We start from the raw sequence: 27,110 nt of genomic DNA on the forward strand, positions 1-27,110 counted from the left end.
TGTGCATCAAAATGAAGAGTTTTCATAATATCAACAAGCCCGTTTCGAAAATGATTTTTCAAAAAGCGAGTTATGTACACTCGGACAGAGTGAGATTAGAACCTTTCCAAACCATGTTTGTCGAAGCTTCGCCGTTACCAACTACCGAAAAGCCCATCCGCGGTGATTGAATCGCATACAAAGCACTTACGGTTATCAAGCGAGGCCCTGACGACAGGCCTTCAATGTTGGATTATCTTTCGCCAGAACGAACGTAATTACAAAAACACATGACTAGGATCCAGGGAGTGAAATAGAACGGCAATTCTTCATTATGGTAGTCACTGGCTCAGACGTTGCGCAGCTCAAAATCACGATATTTGCTAATGTTGTTCCGCAGTGCAACTGAAATTTAGACATAAATGGTTGAGTTTTACCAGTGAATTGGATGAATTAAATGGTTAGTTTTACACCAAAATGGATATTTATTGAAAGTAAAGCAAACTAAAGACAAAAATTGGATTTTTATTAAAAACTTAAAAAACTAATTTATTATATCTTGGCGGATGAATACAGTACAAAAATTGGTGTGTCAGGGATATCTTGTGTTTAGTGCAGTTTTGCATTGTGCAGTTTTCGATACTTAGCTATTCCTACTCCGTGTATTTACAACACGTGTATGTCCAGGATTCAGAAACAATTAGTGAAGACGCTGGTTATCAAAATAAGGGAAGAAACCGAATGTCACTCCATTCATCGAGAATGCGAATAGAACAACGGCGCAAAACATACGTTTGTTTGTGATAGTGGACAGGCAGTTAAACACAGGACTCTGCTTTTGTGAAGCCAACCACTCCTATTTCGATGTTTGTGATCAATTTTGACGTATTTTATAATAGAATTACGATACGCAAAGTGAAGTTATTTGTTATGTTTCAGGCGTAGCGATAAATGAAGCGTTCTGCATGATTTTTATCAGGTATGGTTACCAATACTGCAGGCACAACGAACACAGAAACACCCACTGCCAAAGAAAATGGCGAATGTGAAAAGAATAACGCAGTGAGCGAAGAGTACTCTAGTTTAAAGCAAAACTCTAATGAAAGCTCTAAATCAACGCAAGTCGATCAAGTTGTCTCCAGATCACAAAATGACACTTCTACAGCCATGTCAAACGCACAAAATGAAACAAATGAAGGAACGAGTTTTAGTCAGCCATCCAGTTCTAACGGAATATCGGGTAACCCAAATTACAGCAACAGACCGTATGGAAATGGCTTGCCACCTCCTACATCAGTGACTATGAATGGACCTCCTCAAGGTCTTCCAAATGCATCACATTCAAACTACAGTTCATATAATCATAATCTAGGTGTACCCCCTAAGCCTGGGCCACGGCCTATGCAGGGGGGCCCTTCAGGCCCAAGTTATCCACCATCTATGCAGCATCGATATCCTTCAAATCAGCAACCTGGGGCTACTCCTACTTTGAATCAACTTTTGACAACACCATCAAGATACCCAGCACAGTATTCCAGTTACAGCAATCATCCAACAAGCCAGCAGACTGACTTTGCTCAAGCACAATCCCAAAATTGGCAATCAAGGCCTCAGCAGGTAGGATATGGTGATCAATTTATGTATACAAGAATTATTTGCAAAGAAAAGAATAATTACTTCACTGCATTTATTTTCATATCACACTGTATTTATTATCGTACAGTGAGTTATACCTAAATGCATGTTAGGTGATTCAAAAGAGTTTGCATAGTGTTTACTCAGAATCTTTTTTACAGTCAAGTAATTGCATTGAAATTTTGTCCCCTATTTAGCATTTTGCATAGTGACAAACACTGGATTTTGGTCAGTGGTGTACTGATGTGCGGTGACCATTTTTCAGGTGTTCACATTTTTTAGCAGTCTTTAAACACAGACTAGGCTTGCAGTTTGTTCAATTGTTGTTCAAATCCTATTAAACTAAACTAATGTGATGTGATATAAAGAATAACTGTGCAAATCAAGCATATGTTTGAACCTTCTAAAAAATGTCAACACCCAAAAAATTGGTCAGTGTATCTGTACGGCTGTACGCCACTGGTTTTGGTCATGACCCTATTTCAATTTTTTACTTAAGGGGACACTCCTGACAGAATATCAGTTTCAGCACTGCCCTTAATAAATTGACCGAAAAATGTGTTTAACTTGTAGAAAACCTTACATGTTATATATCTTTGGAAAGAGCATGAAAATTGAAATATAGCATTTAAAAAGATGAAAAAACGTTTTTGTGAAAAGAAAAATGTCAAAGAAAAGCCGAAGTATTTCCATTTATTTAAAAAATTTTACCACGGGTAAAAAATTTAATAAGTTTCAAGGGAGAACTTATATCATTCCTAACTTTTTGCTGGCATTGTCGCCATCGCCAAAAATGACTTTTGAAGAAAACAGCATTTGAAAAACACCCATTAAAACACAAGCTATATGTATTACTTACATTTATCATTGCAGGTTTCGACACGCAAAGATATTGAATAGAGTCAAAATTTTATCATATTCAGAATCCTGATGAAATTTACTGCTTTTTAGATCCAAAAATATTTTTGATAAAAAATTTATTTCCATCAGGAGTATCCCCTTAATCTCACTTGTATAATTGAAAACAAGATCCTGGATTTTTCATGCTTTGTTATTGAACTGTGCACAATGCACATCATCTCTTGTTATTTTTGTTACAATTGAAATCTTCAAGAACAACCCTGTTTTGATGAAAGTTATAAAAGTTAATTCAGAAAAGAATTGTGGTAATATTCCAATAAATTTGAGATATCTTGCCCGGACAAATTGGTTTTAAATGCCATCATCTTTTCTATCCTTGGCCTCACACAAGTATAAAGACTTTTATATGCTTGATGTGTTGTGCTTACAAAATCAAATTTTAGAGCTTTTCCACTGTACCGTACCCACAATCTCTTTAGATTATACCAGTAACTTTGAGTGTCTACAAGGTGCAGAAAATGTTTTTCGTGATTTATAGTTTAGAAACTCAGGCTTGTGATTAGCCAAATAAATAAAAAATAAAAATGCAATTTTTACTTCCAAATATTCTAACTTTTTTATGGCCATTCTAGTTAATCTTTGGACTAAGGGAATAAGTCATGCAGTAATGAATATTTTTAGCAAACCAATGTGCTGCAAAAATCGACAGATACCGGTATTTGCAAAAACGAATAAGGTGTACCGGTATTTGTAATGTGAATAGAAAAGAGATTCATAGTATAAATCGTGGTTGAATGTATTGTACATATTTTACCAATTTCTAATGGAAAAATGTTTGAAATGTTAACATGCCAACAAATGAGTTCATGTAAGCTTGTAGCTTAACATCACAGTAGTTGGTCATTGATTATAGCTGAAAATCAGAAGGTTCCGCTGATAAGTTATGTGAATTTTCCCCAGAACATCAAAACTGTTATAGTTGCATAGATGTAAGTTAAAGCATTAAGTGAATAATTTTGACATAAAACCCTGCATAAACCAACGTTTTTAATCTAAGAAGACCAAGTTTTACTGTCATCTTGACAGCAGTAATTTAAAGGACCATGATTTTGAAAGTATAATAAATTGGTTATATGATATCCATGGTCTACTGTTGTATCACAAAGACATTTCTTGGAAGCGTTTTCATACACATCAAATATTTGCTAGTTTTAGAGATTAATCCATTGTCATGCAGCAATTTGACAATAAAAGTTCAATGGATTATGTAGATAGTGTTTGAAAAATGCATTAAGCATGCATTTTTTTGATGTTTTCATTTTGGAATTTACACTTTGTATTTATTGTTAAAAATGTCTCATGATACTCTGTCAATTTCATAATTGTTTAGTACGGTTACAAAATTTGTTGTCATAACTGTCAATAAGATATTGCGATAGTTTCTTTTCAGATCTGTAAAATTTATGAATGATATCAGATGACATGTTTGCTGATGAGGACCACATGGTTGACATGTACAATTGTACATAGTACAGGGTGATCAAACCAAGTGTAGACAAATATTTATTGAAATAACAGTACATCCACACAGTAAAGAAAAATACAAACAAAACTAAAAGTATAAATAAACAAAACGGAATCTTATTTTTCAATGTATCCTCCCTTTGCCTTCACCAAACGCTCTAGTCTGTTGTGCACTTGACTGCATGAGGCACGTATGGTGTGATGATACGTTTTCCCAACAAGTGCACAATTTTGCCTTTTGAGCTGTAACCTTGAATGATGTGAAGAACAGGCTTCACTCTCCAACATACTCCATATTGCAAAGTCCATTGGGTTCAAATCAGGAGAGGATGAAGGCCATAATTCCTTTTCCTCAAAACCCTGCCATATTTTCCTTGGGTCTGCTACTATTTGGTGAGTCCGATTTGGTGAGTTCCTAACCTCTAACCCCTAACCCTAAAACAGCAATGATAATTAGGTTACGGTACCCGATAATTAAAAAAAAATTGAAAAATCCCCCGTTAAGGGATCGGACTCACCGAAACGAGCCATTCCGATTTTCCTTACACCAGTCCTGGACAAGATTCGCTGTGTTGAAGAGTTATTCTTTCTTCTCCTAATGTTGCATTAATCCAGGGAATCAATTACTCTTTCAACATTTTCAAATAAACATGTTGATTAACTTTTAATCCCTCTTCAATGAAGAAAAGAGGAGTTTTTTTCACCCGCTGAAGTTATCCCACCCAAAACCATCACTGAAGTTGGTTTCTGTCTCCGGAACATCAGCCTTTCATTCAGCATTCAGTGGGATACCTTCTTTATTCTTTGCATAAATATGGTCATTTTGATGATTATTCACAGCCTGGTCAATGAATCACTTTTCGTCTGTCCAAAGAACTGGTGGTTGCGTGCCTCATGCAGTCAAGTGCACAACAGACTACAAGGTGTTTGGTGAAGGTGATGGGAGGATATATTGAAAAATAAGAGTACATTTTGTTTATTTATACTTTTCTTTATATCATGTGTAAATTTTTTCCTGTTTGGATGTAGGCCTACTGTTATTTCAATAAATCTTTGTCCACACTTGGTTTGATCACCCTGTAGATCAGAGGTTCTCAACCTTTTGAGATTCAAGGACCACTTCAAAAAATTGTGTCTCAGTCATGGACCACTACTTCCTATCCTCCTCTCCTTGTAACAGACAAATGTCACTTAATGCTTGCTAAGTCATAAACAGTAGTTGGTTTTAGAAAGATTGCTACATTTAGTGCGAACCTTGAGCTTGCACATTTGAGCGCAGCATATCCAAACGAGGTGTATTACTTGAAAGACTCAATTGGAGTTCATCTTCGACTTCAAGTCGGGAACAATACTTCGTTTTTATTGTAACCAATGCAGAAAATCCACATTCACAAAGATAAGATGTTGCAAAAGGTAAAAACATTTTCAAAGCTTTCTGAGACAGTTGTGGATACTCAGGTGAAGCTTGTATCCAAAATTTTATCAAGCTCACTCTCAGATGGATGTATCATATTCAAAGTAGTGTCACTGCTGGTCAGTTTACGGACTGGAAACCCATGAAAAACTCTGAACGTTCAAATCACCAAAGTAGGCTAGAAGTTAAATTGATCTGCAGTGACTGAGTATGGTCAGAAATAAAATTCATCAACAGTTGTTTATCGATTTCAGCATTTTCTGGTTTCTCAGTGAATTCGTGCAATTAATCAAACATGTCAAAGTTACCCTGAATAATCTTGTCTTCCAAAGATCAAGTTTTTTCGTAAAATCAGACACTTTATCACTGAGGGTAATTAAATTTGTCTGCTTTCCTTGCAGCGATGAATTAAGATTATTCAGTTGTTCAAAAATGTCAGCCAAATAAGCCACAACAGCAACCCAAAAGCTATCGTTGAAATGAGCAACAAGCTTGGATTTTTTCTCCAAGAAGCTCTCTCCCAGCATCATGTAACTCAAACAGTCTGTTAAACACTTTCCCCCTTGATAACCAGCAAACTTGAGTATGCATCAGTAGCTGTTCATGATCAAGATCCATATTCGAACATAATAAAGGAAAAAGACGACAATTTAGTGGATGAGCCTTGATAAAACTAACAGCTTTTATGCAAAGGGTTAAAAAACAACGATTTCAGACTTTGCTTGCGCATCACCAGGCAAATGCTCGCGGACCACAGGTTGAGAACCGCTGCTGTAGATTCTAGGTATAAGCATCACATGGGACTGATAAACCTCTTCTCCTTACCACTCTTAAAAATTAACACTTGAAAAAATTTTCTTATTTTTGCACAAAATTGTTTTCTCTTAAGTTATCGATAATGTTTGTGGTTTATGCAAAGTGATTACACTATTTCTTTTGTTGGTATGTTGCCAGTGTCAATTTCTCTTACAAGACCCACATTTTGATACCAGCCAGATTAGGTTTTGATGTATCATATGCTGTAGCATGTAGTGTAGTCTATCATATGCACTGCAGACATTGATCATGTTTTTGATGTTATTATGCCTTCTGTAGGTGTAGTTGAGTCTTTTTAAATTTCTTTGAGGTAATTAACAAGACAAACTCATCCATACTGATTATCCAGCACAATATGGTGAACTCTTTTTGGGAAATAGAGCAGTTAAGTTGAGGTGATTTGTTGGAAGTACTTCAGCATCTACGTTTACTGATGATTCGTGTTTTACATCTGAACCGTTCAAGTTTTTTGTTAATGTGATAATGGTGGAGAGTGGACAGCAATAAGTGTAGATTGTAGAAATGTGTCGACAATTGATCAAATTATGTTCTAATGTTAGCTTTGTTTTTGCATTTCTACGTTTAGTTGGCTTATCGAAATTTATAGTGACACTCTTTTTCCATTAAATTGCTGGTGATTGCAATTTGCTATGAATCTGCCGAGTTCTGACAACATTAACAAGTTTGTTTGAACTTGATTCTGTTTGTGAAGCTTGCATTTTTTATCAAACAGTCTCAGTTTTAATTTTCTTTGATGCGGTGATGATTTAAAGACGTTTGTTGAACGAGGGTACTTGGTGTTTTTGACTTCTTTATCTATCGCTCAGGTTGAAGGAAGAATTTAAGTCGCGGAGATTAGTAAAAATTTATACAGCAATACGTTTACCTTATGAGGTTATTATTTTCAATACTTCTTCAGACAGCAAAATTTGTGATTTTTACATAGCAAAAATGTAAAAATGACGGATTTTGCTGTCTAGGTTTAACCAAGTGGTGTATTCAGTGTAGAAAACATTTCTGTATGCTCGTTTTAGCACCGCAATTAACAAAGGCGATTTCATATATTAACTCACCTTTATTTCTTAGTCCGTGAATGTGTGATATTAACTTTCCGCATCGAGGTTATTGCCTTTTCAGGATTACAATGACTGTGTTTTGAAAATCGTGCCAAATTTGATCGCCAATGAAATAAGGCGCAGCTGATTCATTGTATCTTCGAATGCGCGAGCAAATGTGAAGTGTGTGTGCGGCACGCGTTTAAGTATGCAATATGTCTAGGGTTCGAGTGTAGGTCATTGTGATCTTAACATTTCCCACGCCGACTTTCTATTCGAAAAGTTATATTTGCTTCAAATGTTATTTCATTATCGGGTGACTGTTTTACTCCTTTCTTTTTAACTCAATCCAGAAGTTTTGCTCCCCTTGTGCTTCTTGCCATCATTAGCACCTCCATCAAAGAAAAGACTTAAAAATGAAGAGTGGTTTGATTTACCCATTCGTTTCAAACAAATTGTAAAAACAGTGCAAAAACCATCACTTGACCGAAGTGAAAACGTTATTGCCACGAAATCTGTTTCATGTGACCTCACTTCAGATGTTAAATTCTCCATCTTAGACACCAGTGCTAATGTTCTCACCAATTTTATTTTAAAAGTGTAAATTAACCATTAAAGTCTTTTTGGTTTGGCTGTTAGAATTATTTTACCAGGATTAAATAGTTATTTTCCAGAACATTTTTGTTGACAAACTAACCGTATTTTTTCCTGAGAATGCTTCACTCCTAATCAATAAATATAACGACCCCTAAGCGAAAACAAATGAAACTCTTTAATCAATGTTCGATATGAAAGCTAACCGTTAGCACATTTTTGAAAACTGTTACACTGGTCTAATCTAAATGCTTCATCAGTAATATGACTCTGTTGTTTATACATCACGATGAAAAAACTTAGTTTTGGAACCACACAGTTGCTGACATTGATTGCTATCTCTACATGTGCGACGTCAAGACTGAAATTACGAATAAATAATCCATTGCAAGAGCCCAGTTAATGACGACCTTTGGCAGCTATGAAAACCACGAAAACCCCGGTCATGTCTTTTCTTACTATGCTGCGTTGCAGACAGAAATTTGGTCTGCTTCATAGTGGCGTGTTTTTGTATTGCATTGCACGATGTTTGGTCGGTTTCGTTTGGTCTTTTGATAAATGTGAATGTACTTTTCGTTAAGAGCAAATTGAAAGAAATCATGATTAAGCAATAAGTTATCTTTCAGAGCAAAATTGCGAAGCGTCACGTCAGATGTGAACTTGCGCAAGTTTGGGAAATTAGATAACGTAGCATAACTAGAAGAAAAACGTATTGCTAATTTTACTTGTACCATTTTGGTGTCCACCATGCCGAAACAAATCACTGTTTTGCGTGCTGCAAGCGATTTATTTTGGAGAAGGGAATTGTTTTGCGGCAATGTCTGGTCAGCACGACCGCGTTGTATGACGTAGTTATTCTTACGCCTTTTGTCCTGAAGTTTTGTAAAGGGAATTTTTTTATTGACTTCAGTCATTTGTTGTATGTCAATGCCATTCTCCTCACAGCGGTTACGGGATGCATTGCTTCCAAAAAAGTATTGAATTCTTTCCAAAGTTGTAAAATGATCCTTCCAAACTAGCACTTCCTCAATAATGTCTGGCGTCATCGAAAACTCCATTCACTTACTCTGCTCCTTATGCCTGAGCCATCTGTTCGACTCACTGATGGCGGCGGTTGTGCTTTATAGTTTGTAAACAATGATTTGTGTTGACCATTGTGTTGTAAAGATACAGTGACGTCACAATTCGTACGTAGGTATTTAAACCATTCATGAAAATCTAAGGTAGGGTGATTGGTGAGGTCGTCAGACAGCTGTTCGGATTGCAGCAGAATATTTATCGATTCGCGGCAAGTTTGTTGTTGCAAAATAGCCAAAATAAGGGGAGCAGCTGACTGTCCATTCGCTTCTTCCTGTCGTCTGTTGTATCGCATCGGTGATCGCAGTGTTATGTATGTTATCGCAATGGGCGCAAACAAAAGTATGATTAATTATTGCAATCACTTCAAATTGCAAACAAGTAAGGTCAACCATGGCTAACTAGAGATATGGCCTGATTTGTAACATTCTGCAGACTTTTTCAGATTTTATCAACTTTTAGTAACTTTGAATGAAATATTCCAAATATAATATTTTAACGTCTATTTAGTTGTCTTACCCAGGTAAAGTGGCAAATTATGTTTTAAGATCACCAGGCCTTCAGAAACAAAGGTACAAAGGTAATGAAGAAGAACAGAAAATTTCACTGGGATTGTCACCGCTTGCTAACAACCTGATCAGGACGTTTTTAATTTATTTTTCTCAATTTTTACTGCTTCTTCAAGACAACAAAAAGCTTTATTTCATTACGAGTTAGCAAAAAGTAAAAAAAATCTTAGATTTCAGACAGTAGCAGGAGCAGTAGCTGTAGTAAAATCTGTAAAATGTGACAGATCAAGCGCACCTTCAAGTAACCATGGCCATGGGTATACATTTCGAGTGTTAGAATTGTTTTTGATAAATTGAATGGAGCAAAGGATAATTTTTTGAATTGCCCTAGCTATAATCCAAATCGTGTTGATTACATTTGGCGGAAAGTGTCCGCAAATATAACTTCTTGAAATTAAAATAACAGAGTCACCAACCGTTTGAAGCATTATCGTTTGAAACTACAATCGCCCAGCTTCAAAATTGTTTCTATTTTTCAAAAAGCATTTATCCATACTCCAAAAACTTCAATGTTATTTGTGAAGTGTCTCAAACAGTAAAATCCATCATTTCTACATTGATTTTTACAACGTCTGCAGACGTTGAATCAATATAAAAATGGCAGATTTGGCCGTCTGTGGTGCCTATTTCAATTTTTGTTGTTTAAACGCCGGGTTCATTTTGTTCGGGGAACGTGATATCACGGAAACTTATGGTATACAAGCCTAACGTTGTGTTTCAGCAAAATTAGTCACCCAAAGCTAAAAATGCATTTTTTTTATCCGGTTTCTTCGGTCATGCTTGAGATAACTTCAATTGTTTAGGCTTTGCCTTTTTTTCAGTCAACCGTTTTTTTTTAGCTTGCTGTGAAACTTCTGCCTTCCGTTTTCATACAGTGTTTTGCTCTGTCTTGTTGAGCTAATTTCTTGAAAAGAAGATGTTAACTGCTAGTTTACCCCACCCATTTCCCTATAATTAATGTAAATTTTAAATGCTTTATGTACGGAGGTTAAATGCATGTAGTCATGTTCAGAGTTACTTTTGTGTTTAGCAACAGATTTCATTTTTCATTCTGCAAAAGTATAATAAAATTTTAGAAACCGTTTTATCAGGTGCCTAGCGTTTAACAATAACCGGATTGTATATAATTTTTCTATGTCACAACATTTTGGCATCTTACTGGTGAAGTTAATTTCAAAAAAACTGGAATGAACCAAGCTGTATTTGCATTTCCCTTGCATTTTACAAAAGCCAATTTAACTTTTACTCAATGCTTCGTGCATATTTTACTTTGACTAAAACATGAGCTTCGCTATATCCACACATTGTTTTTTTTATAAGCATTTGCATGATAAACAATAACACCAAACCTTAGCCATTTCTTATGAAAAGGCCATGGATTGTTTTCAAAATATGTTAATATTGTAATTTGAAATGTTTTTTTTTATCTCACGCTCGTTTGTCGAATAAGTAGTTGATCTTGGCATTCTTCAACAAGCTTAATCCTGTGTTTATCTTCATCAGCTTTCCAGCAAAAAGTAATCCGGATTTATTTACCCTTGTGGCAAAAAGCGTTGGCAAACTTGATCAACTGTCGGCTTCTTGTCTTTAATCTTTCACGTGGGTTTGGTCATGTGATCAAGACAACGCACGTGTTGCGTTGGAATGCACTTAAGCTCGCACGCTGTCACAAATTGTTTATTACGTTTCAATTTATCCGCCCAACGAATCACAATCATGTTATGTTCATTCTTGTGTTGTCTGGCCTTCGTTACTTTTGTCCGCTGTGATGTCATAACGAGACTTTGTTTTTATAATCTCGTCACCAGGCAAGCTGTACTCTGAACCTGATGGTGACATTTTGGTTTTGTATTGAGTTTCCGGTATTTCTTGTTTAATGCCAGCTGAGGTGTATCTTACTTACGTCATAATTAGAGATATGTGGGCGTGTTGATGTCCTTTCCACACCCTCAAATTGTATCCTTACACTGCGGTTCGTAATGATTTGACCTAATCAGTTACATTAATGCTAAAGTGTATTTTTTGTTAGGAGTTGCAAATCTATTTTTTCGAGGTTTAATAAAAAGTTTAATGCAACTTTCACATTATTTTACTGTGCGGTTGTGTTTGACTTAGAAATTGCTAATTTACCCATTTTTAACCTGTCATTTTTTTTCAGTAATGGTAGCAATATGTTTAACGGCACATTTGTAGCATGTGCCGTTAAACATACAGTATACTGAGTAACATGATGCATTCCTTAGGGTTCCTATATCTGACGCAATCGGTTGGTCGTGGGATAGAGTAGCTTTTATGTCGTATTTCCACCTTGTAATCACTAATAGGGTCGCTTCTTGAAAGCCTGGTATCTGTGTTTCATTCCTATCGCTTACCCACTTTTATCTGTGTTTATTTCTTTTCTTTGATTTTTTTTTGTTTTCGTAATGAATGGACCTTTTTGTTGTAGGTTAATATGCACCCCCTTTACATTACAGTACCCCAGAGGACCACCTGAGCAGCAAGGCAAGCCTGACCCAGCAGGCTATCCTCCACCTCCACAGCAACAACAGTATCCATCCCAACATCCTGGTTATCCTCCTAATCATGGTCGTTATCCGGCACCTGCCCCCAGCGCTGGCCAGGCGCCGTACAGCCAGACCCCACAGGTACAAACTAGGCTGTGTGCTTTTGATTTTCTGTAAACAAGACTGTCCACAAGATATTGGTGTGTTGTAACCTATATTCAAGTTTCAGTCATGTTAGCGCTATTAAATGGAGTCAACATTAACTGAAATCTATCATAAATATTTTCTCTCAGTACAACTCCGGGATGCCCCCTCCAGGTTCAGCCGGATACCCTACTGCCGCCCCATCTCCATCGCGACATCCATCATACTCAGGCTACCCTAACTACAATCATGCTCAGCAGCCTCCATATTATGCACCACGACCTGGCCAACCGCAAGGCTATGCTGTACGAGTTTCTTCAAAAGCTACTTTGATAAAAGTGTTGTATGGCAAGAAATCTATTTGCGTATGTCTCAAAATTGTGTAGCTTTGTTATTAGTGTTTAAGTGACAATACTTCTATTTTGATGAAACATTTGCGATTTATTTTACTATGTTTGTTAATTTATTATCATTGTGTAGCCTCCAAGCTCAAGCCAGCTTTCATCGGCAGAAGGCAGACCGTTTGTACAACCGGTAAGTCTAATCGATTTCGGTCATCAGAACAAATTGTGACGAAATATTGACGTTTTTGCAGAAATACAGTACAAAGTTAAGGATGTTTCGGGGCGGAAGATCTAAGTAATTTCAAAGTAATCAAAACGAAAAAAACGGTTGAATATTCGCTGTGAGTGCTGAAAGAACTTTTGTGAACGTTCCTTGTTTTTATAGGATCCACAGCAAAGTGGCCCTCCCTCGCTAAGCCAGGATCCCATGCAGCATCATCAACCGAAAGATATAATGTCACCCACCAGAACTCCACAACCCGGTTCTAATCCTGGTTCTGGTACGAGCAGTCGGTTGTTGATTGGGTTTAGTTATGATACCTATATTTGCTTGTTTTAACGAAGCAATCGAACCGATTAGTTATGCTACAATCTACAAAGCACTAGGCACACAGACGAAGCAATTGGCTCCGCAATCGATAAGTTATTTTTATTGTTTAAGAGTGGGTGTGTTGTTTACTGTTTACATTTTTTAAATACGAGAAAACGCCACCGAGACTGGATGTCAGCATGTTACCAACCCAGACAACAAAATCCGTCATTTTTACACTGATTTAACGTCTGCAGACGTAATCAATTACATTGAATCAATGTAAAAATGACAGATTTTGCTGTCTGGAAAGCAACATCTGACGTAGCAATCGGTTTCTTTCAGTACAATCGCCGATGAACGCCACCCCGCCATCACATGTTCACCCCGGCTACCCATCTGTGGCCCAACTTCGAGGCCAGTCACCTGCCCCGGCGTCACCTGCTTCAGTGGGGCCATCCAGAGGCACCCCACTATCCCCACCATCGGTTCGTCCGGGCACTCCTCTTCAGCAAGTTCCAATGCGATCCGCATCAGAGCACTCCGAACACAGCAGTGTTCCTGGACAATCTCCTGTGCCAGGTAAAGAGATAGCATTGTGTTACGACAAGATAACTTCAATGAACACGACTTATTGCATTGCTGCTAATCGACTTTATGAAATGCGCCGTTGAACAAAATACCTTTTAAATTCATCTATGAAATCAAATTTTAACAGTGTCTTCGTTTCACTCAAGTGGTGATGTCTTTTTCTATCAACCAGCCGTTTGTTGGCAATGTTTTCTTCATTCTGTTGCGTGCTATTCACAATCAGTTTGTCTCCTAACGATAAACATTTTTTATTTCAGGTCCAAACTATGGAAATTATCGTTTCCATTCTTCACAACCATCGTTTGGTAGCCAGCCTCCAGTGTATCCACCTCATATGATATCGCCACAGCATCAGGCTGCATATCCTTCTAGCCAGCAACATCCCGCTCCACAACATCAAGGGACACCATCAATGCGCCAGCCCGGTAAGTAGATAATTTTGAAATGAACACGCAATTTTACAACGTGTGGTACGACCAGCAAACTAAAAGTTACTATTAGTTGAGTTCAATCACCCATGTCCCATGCATTGCTTGACATAAGTTTTGTCAAATTAGGTGCGTGTTACTAAAGATGGTCACATAGTTGTATTTGGAGAAAAGCATTAGCGATTTTATTCCTGGGATCACGGGTACTTTTTTATTCATCGATGCAATGTAGTTTAATTGTAAAATAACATTAGATTTCGATCATGTTCTAGTAGTAGTAGTCCAGTTTTAATCCGGTGATGTCCCCATTACTGAGGGTGGCCAGATTCACCTTCAAGTGCCACAATCGCCTTCACACCCTGCCTCCACACCCTGCCTCCACATCGATCTGTCTAACGCATCCTCTCTTGTCAAGCCCACCTTGCTGCTTTCCTCCTCAAATTGCCTTTTCACGTTTTTTTGTGTCTTCTTTTCTACGATCTTCCACTCGCAGCTCCAGCGCTCTTAAAACATCATCTTCATCCCTTCTCAAAACATGCACATACCACCTTACTCCATTCGCCTTCGCCAACTTATCAATGTTCTCATTCAACCCAAGCAAGTTCTTCAGTATTCTTTTTGTCCATCAGCTTCACACCACAGTCACACATTTCCCTCACCATCGCTCTCTCAGGGTCGATTTTGCTCATTGTGGTTTTCCCTTTCGTTCCACTTATTACAATTTGTGTCTTTTTGATGTTGACACGCATACCTTTACATATAAGCGACTCCTTCCACTTCTCAAATTTCTCTCTCAGATCTTCCATTGTGTCACTCAACAAAACCAAATCGGCGTACAGTATCTCCGTCAATGAATCTTCTATTACACATCCGGCAATCACATCAATCACAATGGCAAAGATTAGAGGAGGAAGGACAGCACCCTGGTGTACACCAACTTTCACCGAAAACTCGTCTGAGAGGGCAGATCCAACGCGAACTCTCGCGTTTGCTCCTTCATAAACACTCATTTCTGGTTGCACTTGGTGTTTCTTTTTTTCTGGTGTTTCTCTGGTGTTTCTTTTTTTCTCATTGCCCATTCCATCACTCTTCTTGGAGGTCTATCAAACGCCTTTTCCAGGTCCATCAAACACATATGCAAGTTCTTTCCCTAGTCCCGATATTGCTCTTGCAACCTTCTCAAAATAAAAATAGCATTTATCGTTCCGTTTCCAGGCATAAATCCACACTGCATCTCGTCCAGCTTCACTACAGATCTTATTCTATTCTCCAACACCCTTTTCACTACCTTCATTGCATGCTCCAACAGTTTTACTCACCTATATGACCCACAATCCATTACATCACCCTTTCCTTTGAAGATGGGTATCGTACGTACCACACTCGTTTTCCATTCATTTGGCATTCCTTTTCCATCTAACAAATATCCCAAGAGCCTGCTTATCCTCTTGAGAAAGGGCACGCTGGTTTTCCACATCATTAAAATCCTGAACTAAGATCTTAAAGATCTGCTCACAAGACTCTTCGTCTTTCTCTCGGCCTTCAACGAAGTTCACCATGAAGTGGCACAGCTTGCAGCTCCTTGTCCCTACTATTAGCACCATAAACAGTCCAGCCCAAAGCTGCGCGCAAACCGACATGACTTTCCGCGAACCGCACCCTTTAGCAGGTATGCCTGATGAGGCTCACTCCCCAGTAGCAGTTCTACCTTTTTCTCTTCCGAAACAGGGAAATCTAACCCCTGCAAATGTGCAAAGGCATCTACTAATTCAGCGTTAGGTATGCTGCTGCTGACGTTCACAACTTCGTCATCAACAAACACATCACTTAACGTGAAGGCAGACTCCTCTTCCTCATCCATACCTTGGACGCCTATGCCATTTACTCTTTAGCTCACTGCTGACGTCGCATTTGCCGTTACTAGCTCAATGTTATTGGCAGTAAGGGGCACACCCAAACGCTATGCTAAACTTGACGAGTGAAGGTACACATTAGATAATATACTAGTAATGATACTTCATCTAACTAACAATATGTTCTGTCGGAACAATTTAGCCTACTACTTGTGTGTTTTCGCGTTAATACGTTTGTTGCTCTTTAGGTCCCCCTAGCGTTGGGAAACCCCCGCCACCAATGCAAGGTTCCGCTTCGCAGAGTTTCAGCCAATCTCAGCCACTGCCTGCCTACCAGCAACCAGGTATGCTGTTGAACACGCTCGCATGCGATTGCTGTGCCTTCAGTTTGTTGTTTGGGTGTTTTCGTTGATTTTGCTCTTTTAGCGTTTCTTGTCTTGTGGTGTTACAGGTGGTCATATGCAATATTACGACAATATGCCACAGCAACGACCTGTCATGCAAGGTAGAACTAGTTTAATTTGTTACCGTTTTTATCTTTTGTTGCATGACTTTAATTTCGAAACTTCTGTTTTGTGAAATTGATTACCGTGAATAATTTTTATGTGGATTACATTTTTCTTTCCACACAAACGAATCAATGGACTGATTTAGCTTAATCAAGTAGTTGCATTGGAATGCTGAAAATCATATAGTTGACAATAATGCAATGCATGTTTTCTGATTGGAGACTAGACCTTAGAGTTAAATGTATTCACTTTCTTAATACGTTTGTTATTTTCTACAGACTTTGTTCTTAATTTGTAACAATCGGTGCCATTGTATAATATGTATTATCACAAGTATAACTAGTTAACTACGTATATAACGTTAATGTGACGATTCAACTCTCAAGACTCCTTTGTGAATTTTGGGCTGACTTTTTCGATCTCTTAGGTTACACTTCATCTTCACCTGCTCCACCGCCCCCAGCAGAGAGACGACCATCACGACAAGGATCCCAACCTTCCGCTGCTCAGCTTCCGGATCAAAGTGGGAGGCAAGGAGCTGCTGCTGCCGCCGCTGCGGCAATGGCGGCAGCCGCTCACAGCGCCCAGCCCGGGTTGGTACTAGATTGTTTTGGGGGAATTTTCTCATATGGATTGTACATATTACTGCGTATCAATCTTGAAAATCTTGTTTATACCGTGTCCTACACCTGGTGGTAGCTTTACCTAGACAGGATATGTTTAGTTAGTGCACGGATTGGGTTAGTGTATTTACCATATTGTGTTGTTTTCGCTGTTTTGTTCCACCTTCGTTTGAAAACATGATGTGGTTTTTATTATCCCGCTTTTTTGTTAAGTAAACGTAGCGCTATACGAATTATTATGGAAAAGATTGATGTGGTCACTACATATTTATTTCGTCAGTTTTAAAAATGCAGAAAGCAATCAAATTTGTAAATGGTTCTTAACATTATTTCTACTACAATATCTAACTGGTTTACATTGTTGCATCAGCGCCCCAGGTCAGAGACAGCAGACGCCGAACTATTATCCGCAGCAAGTTCAGCAACAACCGCCGCAGCAGCCACAACCTCGTCCTCAACATCCCGGCTATAATTCCATGCATCAAGGAAACGAAATGTACCAACAGAATGTGGGATATCCAAGGATGCCTCATCCTGGAGCGCCAGGTTCTGCTCCTCCTCATCGTGTTATGGGTCCTCCTGGAATGAGTGGACCTCATCCCCAAGGCATGCATAGAATGCATCCTTCTAATCAATTTCCTTCCGGATATCCCCAGTCTTCTGGACCTCCTCCTCAAGGACCCTATCCTGGCTACTATCCTCCCAATGCTGCTGATCCCAACCAGCCTGCGGGAGTTCGTCCTGGTTATGACCAACCTCCGCCTCCTCAAGAGGAAGCTACAAAAAAGGTTGAGCACAATATGGATGAAAATCATTGTTTAATGTTTATGGTGCATTGTCGCTTGAGGTCCCCTCACTAATTGACTGATTGATGGCGTGATGAATTAGATGAATTAAAAGTTAATTACACGCATTTCTTTTATACTTCATTTTCTCGGTCTGCATTTGCATTTTCACTCTCACAAAACTTTTGCCACACCAACAGCATACCCTTATTTTGTAGCCTGCTGCCCGATCAGCGTCGCAGAAATTAGCTGCCTTGTTCGAGCCCGCGGACGAGCCAGGTCGTCGCGATTTCATTGAGCGTGTTTTGAGATACTGGGAGGACAAAGATCTGCCCTTGAAGAATGCTCCATTGATGGGCCGGAAGACCCTCGACCTCTACAGACTGTTTCAAACTGTGAAAGAAAATGGAGGGATGCAAGAGGTAATGGTAGTGAACTTTAAGTTTTGGTCCCACCAAAAAATACCTCTGCCGATCATAGCTTTGAATAAAATCGTGAAAATGGCAAATGTTAGGGTTTTGGAACAGGCATAAGACAAGTTTGCTCCTAATCAAAACTTTTGTATTCCGCTCTGCTAGCCCTTTTGTAACGGTTTAGATGTTATAGCGAACCAACAGTTGTTTTTTAAGTTACCGTATTAAGTTGGTAATGTGCAATAGCCAATAACAGTTAGGTCCCTGGAATGAGCTAAGCCTTCTTTAAACTGTTGGCTTCAGATCCATTTGAACTTATTTAGCGTTCCAGCTTTTGAAAGGCATGGCTGTGAAGCATTCTTTAATGTTTAGTTGTCCACGCATGTAAACACATAAATTGCACGAATTCCTGGTTGAAGTGTTTAAATTTCCTTCAAGGTGACAGCTGGGAAGAAGTGGACTGATATTAGCACTGGCATGGGACTTGGCACGGCTTCCACGTCGGGGTTTACGCTCAAAAAACAATATTGCAAGTATCTTTACGGATTTGAATGCAGAGAAAGAGGAGAGACTGAACCGCAGGAGGCTTTAGCAAGGTACATAAGCGTTTCAGCGCCCAATCTCTTGTTTATTCATGTTCAGAGTTGCACTTTTTGTTTTTTCTAAAACTGACATCCATGGTTTTACAGGGTCACAGAAGCAAATCGAAAACGTAAGCAAGCTCAAGAAGGTGCAAAAGATGATGCAAAACTAGGTGGTATTCCACCCCAAACACCCCCACAAATGCACCCTCATCACGGCCCAGGCATTCCAGGCCAACAATACCCACCTCAGCAGTATCCTTACACCGGTCAATATCCTCACCCAATGAACCAGCAATATCGACAACCTTCTCCTGCAGGGACCCCAAATTATATGATGAATGCTACGTCTGGTCCCCCACATCCGAATATGGGTTCATATCCCCTACATCCTGGACATAACAGTGGTATGGGCCCACAACCTACCCCTCCACAATCCGCGCCTAACTTCCCTAGTGGCCCTGAACCAAGCAACATGTATCCCGGACCAAGGATGTCATTGTCATCAACACCAACTTCAGGTTATTCTGCGCAACCAACCCCCACCCCTGTGCCCCTACCACCATCAACAGTCAGTGAACTTCCAATCACTAAGGTAGAAACTCCTCCTAAAAGTGAAGTTAAAGAAAAACCACTTGAGCAAATCCAGCCAGAAGTTACCGCAGCGTCAGAAGCCGATGCGAAAAAATCGATTAAACCTCCTGTTCCTACAAGTTCCTCTCTCGCAGCTGCAAATCCTTTCAGCGAACCAGTCACAAGTCAATTTTCCTCCGCCGCCCCTGCACCACCATCTCTTTCAAGAACTCCACAGCAACAGTACCCACCGAGACCCTTAAACGATCAATATCGGCCTGGATTTCCGCAACGTCCTGGAACGCATCCAAGTCAATATCCATACAGTAACAGGTACGATACGTATCAACGTTTGCATCCCATTTATCAAAAACGTAGATGAACCATTATTTTACCAACACACATTTTTCACAGTCCTGTTCCTCATCCTCGACTCCCACCTGGCCCGAACCATCCTGGAGCAATGCACAGTCCACATCCAGGCCAATCTGCATCACCCAGAACTGCGCCTGGATATCCTCCAACAACTCCTCTATCTTCTCGTCCCTCTCTAAGATCTGTAAGTTTTGATTTTAACAATTCTCAGGTCGGTTGCTTGGTGAGAGCGCTCAATTGATGCTCTGCAATATTATTGTTCGGTTACCCTGGAGATTGTACGCCTGTGTCTTGGCAAAATGGTTAATGACGTGTCGAAATCGGAGCAGCTGACTATGACTGCGTCGTCGTCTTTCAGTGGTCTCACATCTGCTCTGTACTTCCTTACATACACCTTAACTTATTTAGTTCTTGCTCTTTTTTTACAGGCCCAGTACCCTGCACAAGGAGGATCATTTGGAAGCGGCCCTTATCCTGGAATGAAACGTTCTTCATCTGATCCTTTTGGTCCTCCAAGCAAATATGCTCGCCCTGTAAGTTGTTTTTGCATGAGTAAGTACAGAATCTAATTTTTCCCCAAACGTTGCTGTTGAATTAGTTTGTAGACATTTTTTTACATTGATTACACATTGCAGAATGGACAACCATCCTATCCTAACCATCACTATCGCCCTGAAACGGATCCCATGATGCGGCAGCGATTTCCTTCGAGTGGAGGTCCTCCTCCCTCCGTTTCTTCTAATCTCGCTGGTCAAGCTCCCACAAGTCAGGGACGTTTGCATTCTTCTTATCAGCATAGTTTTAACTCATCTTCAAGAAGAGGACCCATTCCATCGCTATACTCAAGACACGACTCCTCGCTGAAGTCGACCGTGCGGTGGAGCCACCAGTCCCTGCAACGTGCACAAAGTCCTGTCCCCATCTCGCAAATTCAAAAGTTTCAAGATATTCGGGCCAAGAGGTTAGTTACGTAGTTTATAGAATATAGATGCTTTTTGTATACAGAAGGTTGCTGTAAATTTTTTCGAAGTTGTGCTTCCAAAATGTTTACGAAGGTTTGATTTTTGTTCGACAGTTTTTTTTAAAGTGCCTGTCAGAGGTAAAGCGACTCCAAAAACAATAATATTGCCCGTTCTTGATGCTAAGACGCATTATTGCAGGTCTTAATGTCGATTTTCTAACTAATATCTTGTCACATCGCAGACCTCTTCAAATGCCTCTGCGCGCCCAATATGGAACATTCAAGCGTGACCTGTCCATTTTCCCACCTGATTCCGTTGAAGCCACCTTACCTCGCATCGTGAAGTTTCAACGAAAGACTTGTAGAGATGGTATGAACAAGATTCGTTGTATCATTGAGTAAATATTTCCAAATTCTTCAAAATTGAGACAATTTTGTTCTTGAATGTTCGTTAGTTTTAACTATGTCGACTGCATAGCCGAGTGGGGAGAGCCCTGGAACGGCAATTGACACCGTTGAAATGGTCCGACACCGCTCAAGAGTATGCGTCTGTGTCTATGGCAAGACACTTAAAGGGACACGAAGATTGGCTTTCTTGTCTTCCCGTCCACTTAATTTAAATCTTCAACCACCAAGCCTGGATACGACAAACAAAAAACTTTGAACTATAAATTTTTTTTTCAGTTGGGCCGACAGAAGCGTGGCGTCTTGTGATGGCGCTAAAGAGTGGTTTATTAGCTGAAAGCACGTGGGCCTTGAATGCTCTCACCATCTTGTTGTACGACCAACAGAGTGTGGGCCAATTGAAACTGAACCAACTACCTGGATTATTGGACGCGCTTGTGGAACATTACAGGTATACAAAATTGATGTTGTTCATCAGTATTTGCAGCATATTAATGGAAGTCTTTACCTAGACAGCAAATCTACCGTTTTTTACCTTGATTCAACGTCTGTAGACGTTACAACGCCTGTGTAAAAACAGCTGACTTACTGTCTGGGAAAGTCTCGTCAGGCCAATAACTTAGCTGCCTTGCTTTACTTCTTACATTTTAGAATGTTCACCGGCGAAACGTTTTCATTGGTTGCAACAAGAACAATCGTGATTCGTTTTAACTTTTGCATGCGAAGTCATCGCAGCTTGCACGTTTTTGCAACATTTCACAGCCCAAGTGACAACCGTGTTGTGATAAACTGCCTTGTTCAGACGCTGCCTGTCGGAACTGTTCACGTCGCCAAAAGAAAAGGAATCACTTGGTGTCGCTTCGAGCGATAAACCTGCCGATCATCATGAAGACGTCTTTGACGTGTCGGACAACGATCCACTTTCGCTTGCAACAATGAAACCTGAAACTAGAGCAAAGAAAAAGAAAGGTAACTCACTCTTGAGCAAGGCACAACTCACAGTCTGATTGAACGTTTTTCTAACTTAGGTTTTCTAGTTTTTTTTTCTGCTTTTTCAAGGCAACAAAAGGCTATTACATGATTACAAGTCAGTGAAAAATGAGAAAATCCAATTTTTTTAAAAATTTAGTCAGACAATATTCTGAAAAATGTGACAAATCAGACCACATCTTCAGGTAGCCATGCACAACTGTATTTTGTCTACTGGAGTACTGGTGGATCGTCAAACTACTTGCTCTGCAACGTAGAAGGATTATGTTTGACTGTCTATAATACTCTATATTATCTTTTCCAAGCTTATTGTTAACTTTTTACAGGCTGTTCGGCTTTATCCAAGCTTTCCAGCAAATTCTCGACCATGCCACTCAAACTTGAACCGAGATGCGACCCGTTCTTGCTCGATAATGCCGACCGCTGGGACTGTGCTAAGTCGGTCAGTTGAAACCTGCAACACTCGTTTAATATATATTTCCTATATTGCTCGGTAACCTTTTCATATCTTTGACCGCAGTGTTGTATTCAAGTATCAACTTCTAAGTGATTTTAAATATTACTACGCCATATCCAAAACAGAAGCCTTATTTTAAAAGTTTTTTACAGCAACCTCGTTTAATTTGCTATTGCATTCACAGGTCAACCTATCCGACGATCTTTCTCACATCGTGCTGAGCTTCTCACAGCATCCGATCGTTGATGTCGAGATACCTTTGGAGGAGTTCTCTTCGGAGGATACCAATCTCCCCATGGTTGTTGAGGCGACCTTAGAAGATGTGCTCTCCATCCCATGTTCCGTGCTGTCACCAGATCAGTATGGGTTCACGAAAAGTCCGACGGAGGATTTCGTTGTTAAAGTGAAAAAACATGACGATAAACACGACCCAAAACCTCCTGGTGACCCGAGCAAGACCTTCACGAGCGATGACGCGGCTGAACCAAATCTTAAACCTGAAAAAGAAGAATCTAACGCTCACAAGACTATAAAGACAGAAGAGAATATTTTCTGTGCTGACAATAAGTCTGTGACCGCCGTATGCGTGGACAAAGAAAACGAAAAGACGACAGAACATTCCGTTAATGCAACGAGTGTTGATGCGACCGAAGAGGAGAAAAAGACAAACACTGAGAAGGATTGCAAAACCAACGCTTGTGATTTAAATGGCGACGTTGAATCATCAGCAGAATCGAAAGAGGAAATCGACAGTAAAGCCAGCCAGAAGACTTCAGACATTGTCAAGAAGAAAGACAAGAACCCTCCGCCCATCTGCAACGGCCTTCAAGTGAACTTTCATGTCAGAACCGATGCAGAGTCGGTTCCAAGTGAAGAAACATCTGACTTCAAACCTGTGATACAGAAACAAGAAAAAAATAACGTGTCTGTGAAAACAGAGCCTTTGCAAGAAGCGGAAATAAATGACTCTTCCGCTGATCATAAAAGCGATGATGCGAATGACAAAGTGCCAGAAGCTTACGAGAAACTAACGGAAAAGGAACTGAGTCTGTCTGCGAAGGTTGAAAAACTCCTGAACGAGCGCAATGTCATATTGTTAGAAGATGAAGCTGCTGGGAGCGATGGAAGTCTCATGGATGCGTTATCTGGTCCTCTCCTTTCCTCCAAGTTTTCTACTCGACGAAACGAACTTTCAAACCGTCTTCAGTGCATCTCAAACATCATCCGTGGACTTTCGTTTATTCCGCATAACATGAACGATTTGGTGAAGCAACATCACTTGATGACAGCGTTCTCCGGTATCCTCCTCCTCCGCCACAAACACAGAACGCGAAAGAGACAATCTCCGACTCCTCTTGAAGATTTAAACACTGAAGATGAAGTGAACCCAGCAAGCAAACATGTCGATAACATCAAGCTTGAAGATGCGCAGTCACTTGGTGCGCCGCCGCATGCATCAATTGTCGCGATAAAATCGGAAAAAATAAATTGTCTTAGAAAGGCTGCTTCAAAAAAGACAGTTTCCACTAAGAAGACAAAGTCGTCAGAACTGTTTGCGCCAAAAGACGAAAATATGGACACTAAGCAAAACGTTTCGCCCAGCGCAACAGTCTTGCATGACAACAAAACCGACCACATATATTCCGATCCCTGGTGGTGGGACATGGTTTGCAGGATAAGAGAGGATGCTCTCGTCATCTTAGCAAACATTTCACCGACAGTGGATCTGTCGCTTTACTCTGACGATCACGTTCCACTCGCAGTGCTGGAAGCCTGCCTGCATTGGTGTACCTGCTCGTCATCAGACGCCTGCGATTCCTTTTCCCTTAAATCAAGGTGAGCGCTCAGTCATGCTTGTGGCTTACTCTGTTGAAGTATGCTCGTTTCCAGTCAGCAAAACTTTTCCTTTTTACATCGTTACAACGTCTGCACTCTGCAGGCTTTAAAACCTTGTAAAACGAACAATTTAAGCCAGCCGGATTGCATATTTTATGCTGATCGCTTGTCCCGATCATCACGATAAAATCCACGCGGTCCAAGATGAGTTCAAATAAAAGCCTTAGATGTTTTTTTTAGACGTGAGCGGGCTATACTGAAAGCACAACTTCATGGAATTATCTGCTGTCGGGGAAACTTGCATGAACTTATAATTACAAGTTGTCCTTTTGTTTGGAAAGGCATGAATTGATATCAGATGTTATATTTTCTCTGCAGGCACAACGTATCAGCTCAGAAGCTGTCTTTGGAAATCCTTACAAAGCTCAGTATAAAAGACCAAAACGTAGACCTCATCCTGGCGATAAGACCATTTAGCCGGGTTGAAAAACTCTTGGCGTACTTGGTGAGTGAAAGGTTTTTTCAGTTTAGATTAGACTTCATAAGCCTCTTTAAAGTTAATTGCCTAACCATCCTGTTAATAAAATTGGGGCACAGTCTACGCAAGGTCTTTCCAGGGCAAAAATTTGGCAATGAAATGGAGCACAACACATGCACATTAAAACTGGTGCAAGAACAGCATGGAATTGGCTCCACTCCCTTAAGTTTGGAATAGTTGTTGTTACAGTTAAAATATCAAATGCGAAAGCTATAGCGCTTGAGGAATTGCTGATTTTTAAACATTATCTCCCTCGCAGGTTGCGTTAATTTGCGATCGCCGGGACCAGATCTTGCGCGAATTCGCGATCGTTCTGCTTTCTAATTTATCGGTAGGAGACTCGACATCAGCGAGAGCGATCGCGTTGCAAAATGGATCGATATCCGGACTCATCACGTTCTTAGAGGTAAGTCGACACTTTGAAACCCCGCTGTTTTCGTTAGTGATACCAACACTCTCCTATGCTCCTTCCACAAAATATTTTACTCCGAGCATTCAGGCAGATGATTAATTTTCTGTAGCAAATTTGTAATATAAGGGATCCAACAGACCGTTAAAATTGCTTCCTGAAGGCATAAATAACACTTTTGACGCGGTCGTTGCCTCCAGATTACTTGTATCTTGGTTACGTTTGGGTTGAATTCTGTTCCAATAATGTCTTCTTTCATCTAGGAATGCGAAGAGACTGGTTTGAGCAACAGCAAATTATTTCGTCAACAATCAATCAACTGTGGCACTTCTTCCTTCATGATGTCCAAAGCTGCCAAAACTCTTCTTTCTTTGGTAGCAATTCCAGAAAATAAGTAAGAGAGTCTTTACTTGCAAAATTAAAAGCGTGAAAACGTCTCATCTAGATCGTAACTTGTGATCATTTATTTTCAGGCCAAGTTTCGCGAAGCACCAGCTGCGTTTATTGTCTTTGTCGATGTCTCAACTTCTGGGTAGTCGCGTCACCTCAGTCATATCGTCGTTGCTTTACGAACTAAGTCACGATACGTCGACCTGACAGAGCCACGCCTAGAGGTGGCCACACGCACCTACCGAAGCATTCTCACACAGCGGGCGCGAGCGGTTGGGAAGACAGCGCCAGTCTGAACTTGTACTGATTGCAGGAAATCGACATTGGGGACCAATGCTTTTTCAGGGTTTTTTTGTTGTTAGTTTTGCCTTTTTGCTGCATCTTTTTCACTTTTAGTAATATGCATCGCTTTTACGCTGCTTTTTCTTTACAATTGATTAATCGATATGAAATATTGGGGCTTATTTTTACTGTGAAGTGTGAATAGCCCTCTTTGTTATGCCGCTTGAGATCTGTGTCCTTGCCCAAGACTATTGGTACCCAGTAGTAGATCATTTTGGCTCGGGTTCCAAATAGCGACTGTCAGAACAGCGACTGTCAATAGAGCGACCACACGACAGCGATTAATTAAAAACAGCGACTGTCAATAGAGCGACTACACGACAGCGATTCATCAAGAACTCGATTAATTAAAAACAGCGACCTCGAAATTTGGCCTCCAAGTCAAAACCTGCTGACTGGCATGATATAAATCCAAAAATTATGAAGTCGCTATTATGAAGTCGCCATTATGACAGTCGCTGTTTTGACAGTCGCTATCCGGCCTGGATGCCGATCATTTTATATTGAAATGATGTCAACAAAAACCCATCGGTTGACGTAGAAATGAGGTTATTAACCAATCTGTTGATGTTGTTTATTTTCAACTAGAATCCTTCAAATGTTTATCGAATTTCTTGCGAGATGAAATAAGATACCGGCATTGTGTGCAATAAATCAGATTTTCTTCGTTGCGGCAACTTTTCAATTTCTTTCAAAATCAGAAACACTTAGCCCAGCTTCAAAGCAACATTTGGTGACAACTGTTAAAATTTCCGAGCGAATTGCGTTGTTTTTTTAGATTGATTTTGCGTTGTAAACGTTAATTTAGGGAGCCGGGAATCATCTGTTGCAAAGTAGGATTTGGTTTTAAATTTCTAGTTTTTGTTTTATGTCAATTCAGTTCATCCAAGTATACTTTGTTTCCGCTTGTGCCATGATAAATTGGCTTGTTGTGTACCTCATGTTGCATAATAAACTGTGTAGGGCCTCTTGCTCTGCCAAGAAAATTAAAGACCTTTCATGGACA

At 39.8% G+C, this 27,110-nt stretch overlaps 1 protein-coding gene across 2 annotated transcripts; it reads left to right on the top strand.

The window, feature by feature from the left end:
- Window positions 1–931: 931 nt before the first annotated feature.
- On the top strand, window positions 932–27,110 carry LOC145777008 (AT-rich interactive domain-containing protein 1A-like). 2 transcript variants are annotated; one of them, XM_082588273.1, is made up of 26 exons: window positions 932–1,596; window positions 11,999–12,169; window positions 12,322–12,477; window positions 12,653–12,706; window positions 12,902–13,016; window positions 13,391–13,627; window positions 13,894–14,061; window positions 16,166–16,261; window positions 16,369–16,422; window positions 16,854–17,019; window positions 17,420–17,837; window positions 18,053–18,256; window positions 18,686–18,843; window positions 18,937–19,734; window positions 19,816–19,960; window positions 20,205–20,309; window positions 20,412–20,737; window positions 20,980–21,107; window positions 21,422–21,593; window positions 21,945–22,111; window positions 22,459–22,574; window positions 22,774–24,425; window positions 24,804–24,930; window positions 25,223–25,369; window positions 25,636–25,766; window positions 25,846–27,110. In XM_082588273.1, the coding sequence occupies exons 1-26, from the start codon at window positions 961–963 to the stop codon at window positions 25,967–25,969; spliced, it is 6,771 nt and encodes a 2,256-aa protein (XP_082444399.1). In that variant the 5' UTR covers window positions 932–960; the 3' UTR covers window positions 25,970–27,110. The 2 variants fall into 2 exon arrangements, with proteins under 2 accessions (XP_082444399.1, XP_082444400.1); XM_082588274.1 differs by lacking the exon at window positions 16,369–16,422.

The sequence above is a fragment of the Aplidium turbinatum genome, chromosome 9 (genome assembly GCF_918807975.1).
Source record: "Aplidium turbinatum chromosome 9, kaAplTurb1.1, whole genome shotgun sequence".
NCBI lineage: Eukaryota > Metazoa > Chordata > Ascidiacea > Aplousobranchia > Polyclinidae > Aplidium > Aplidium turbinatum.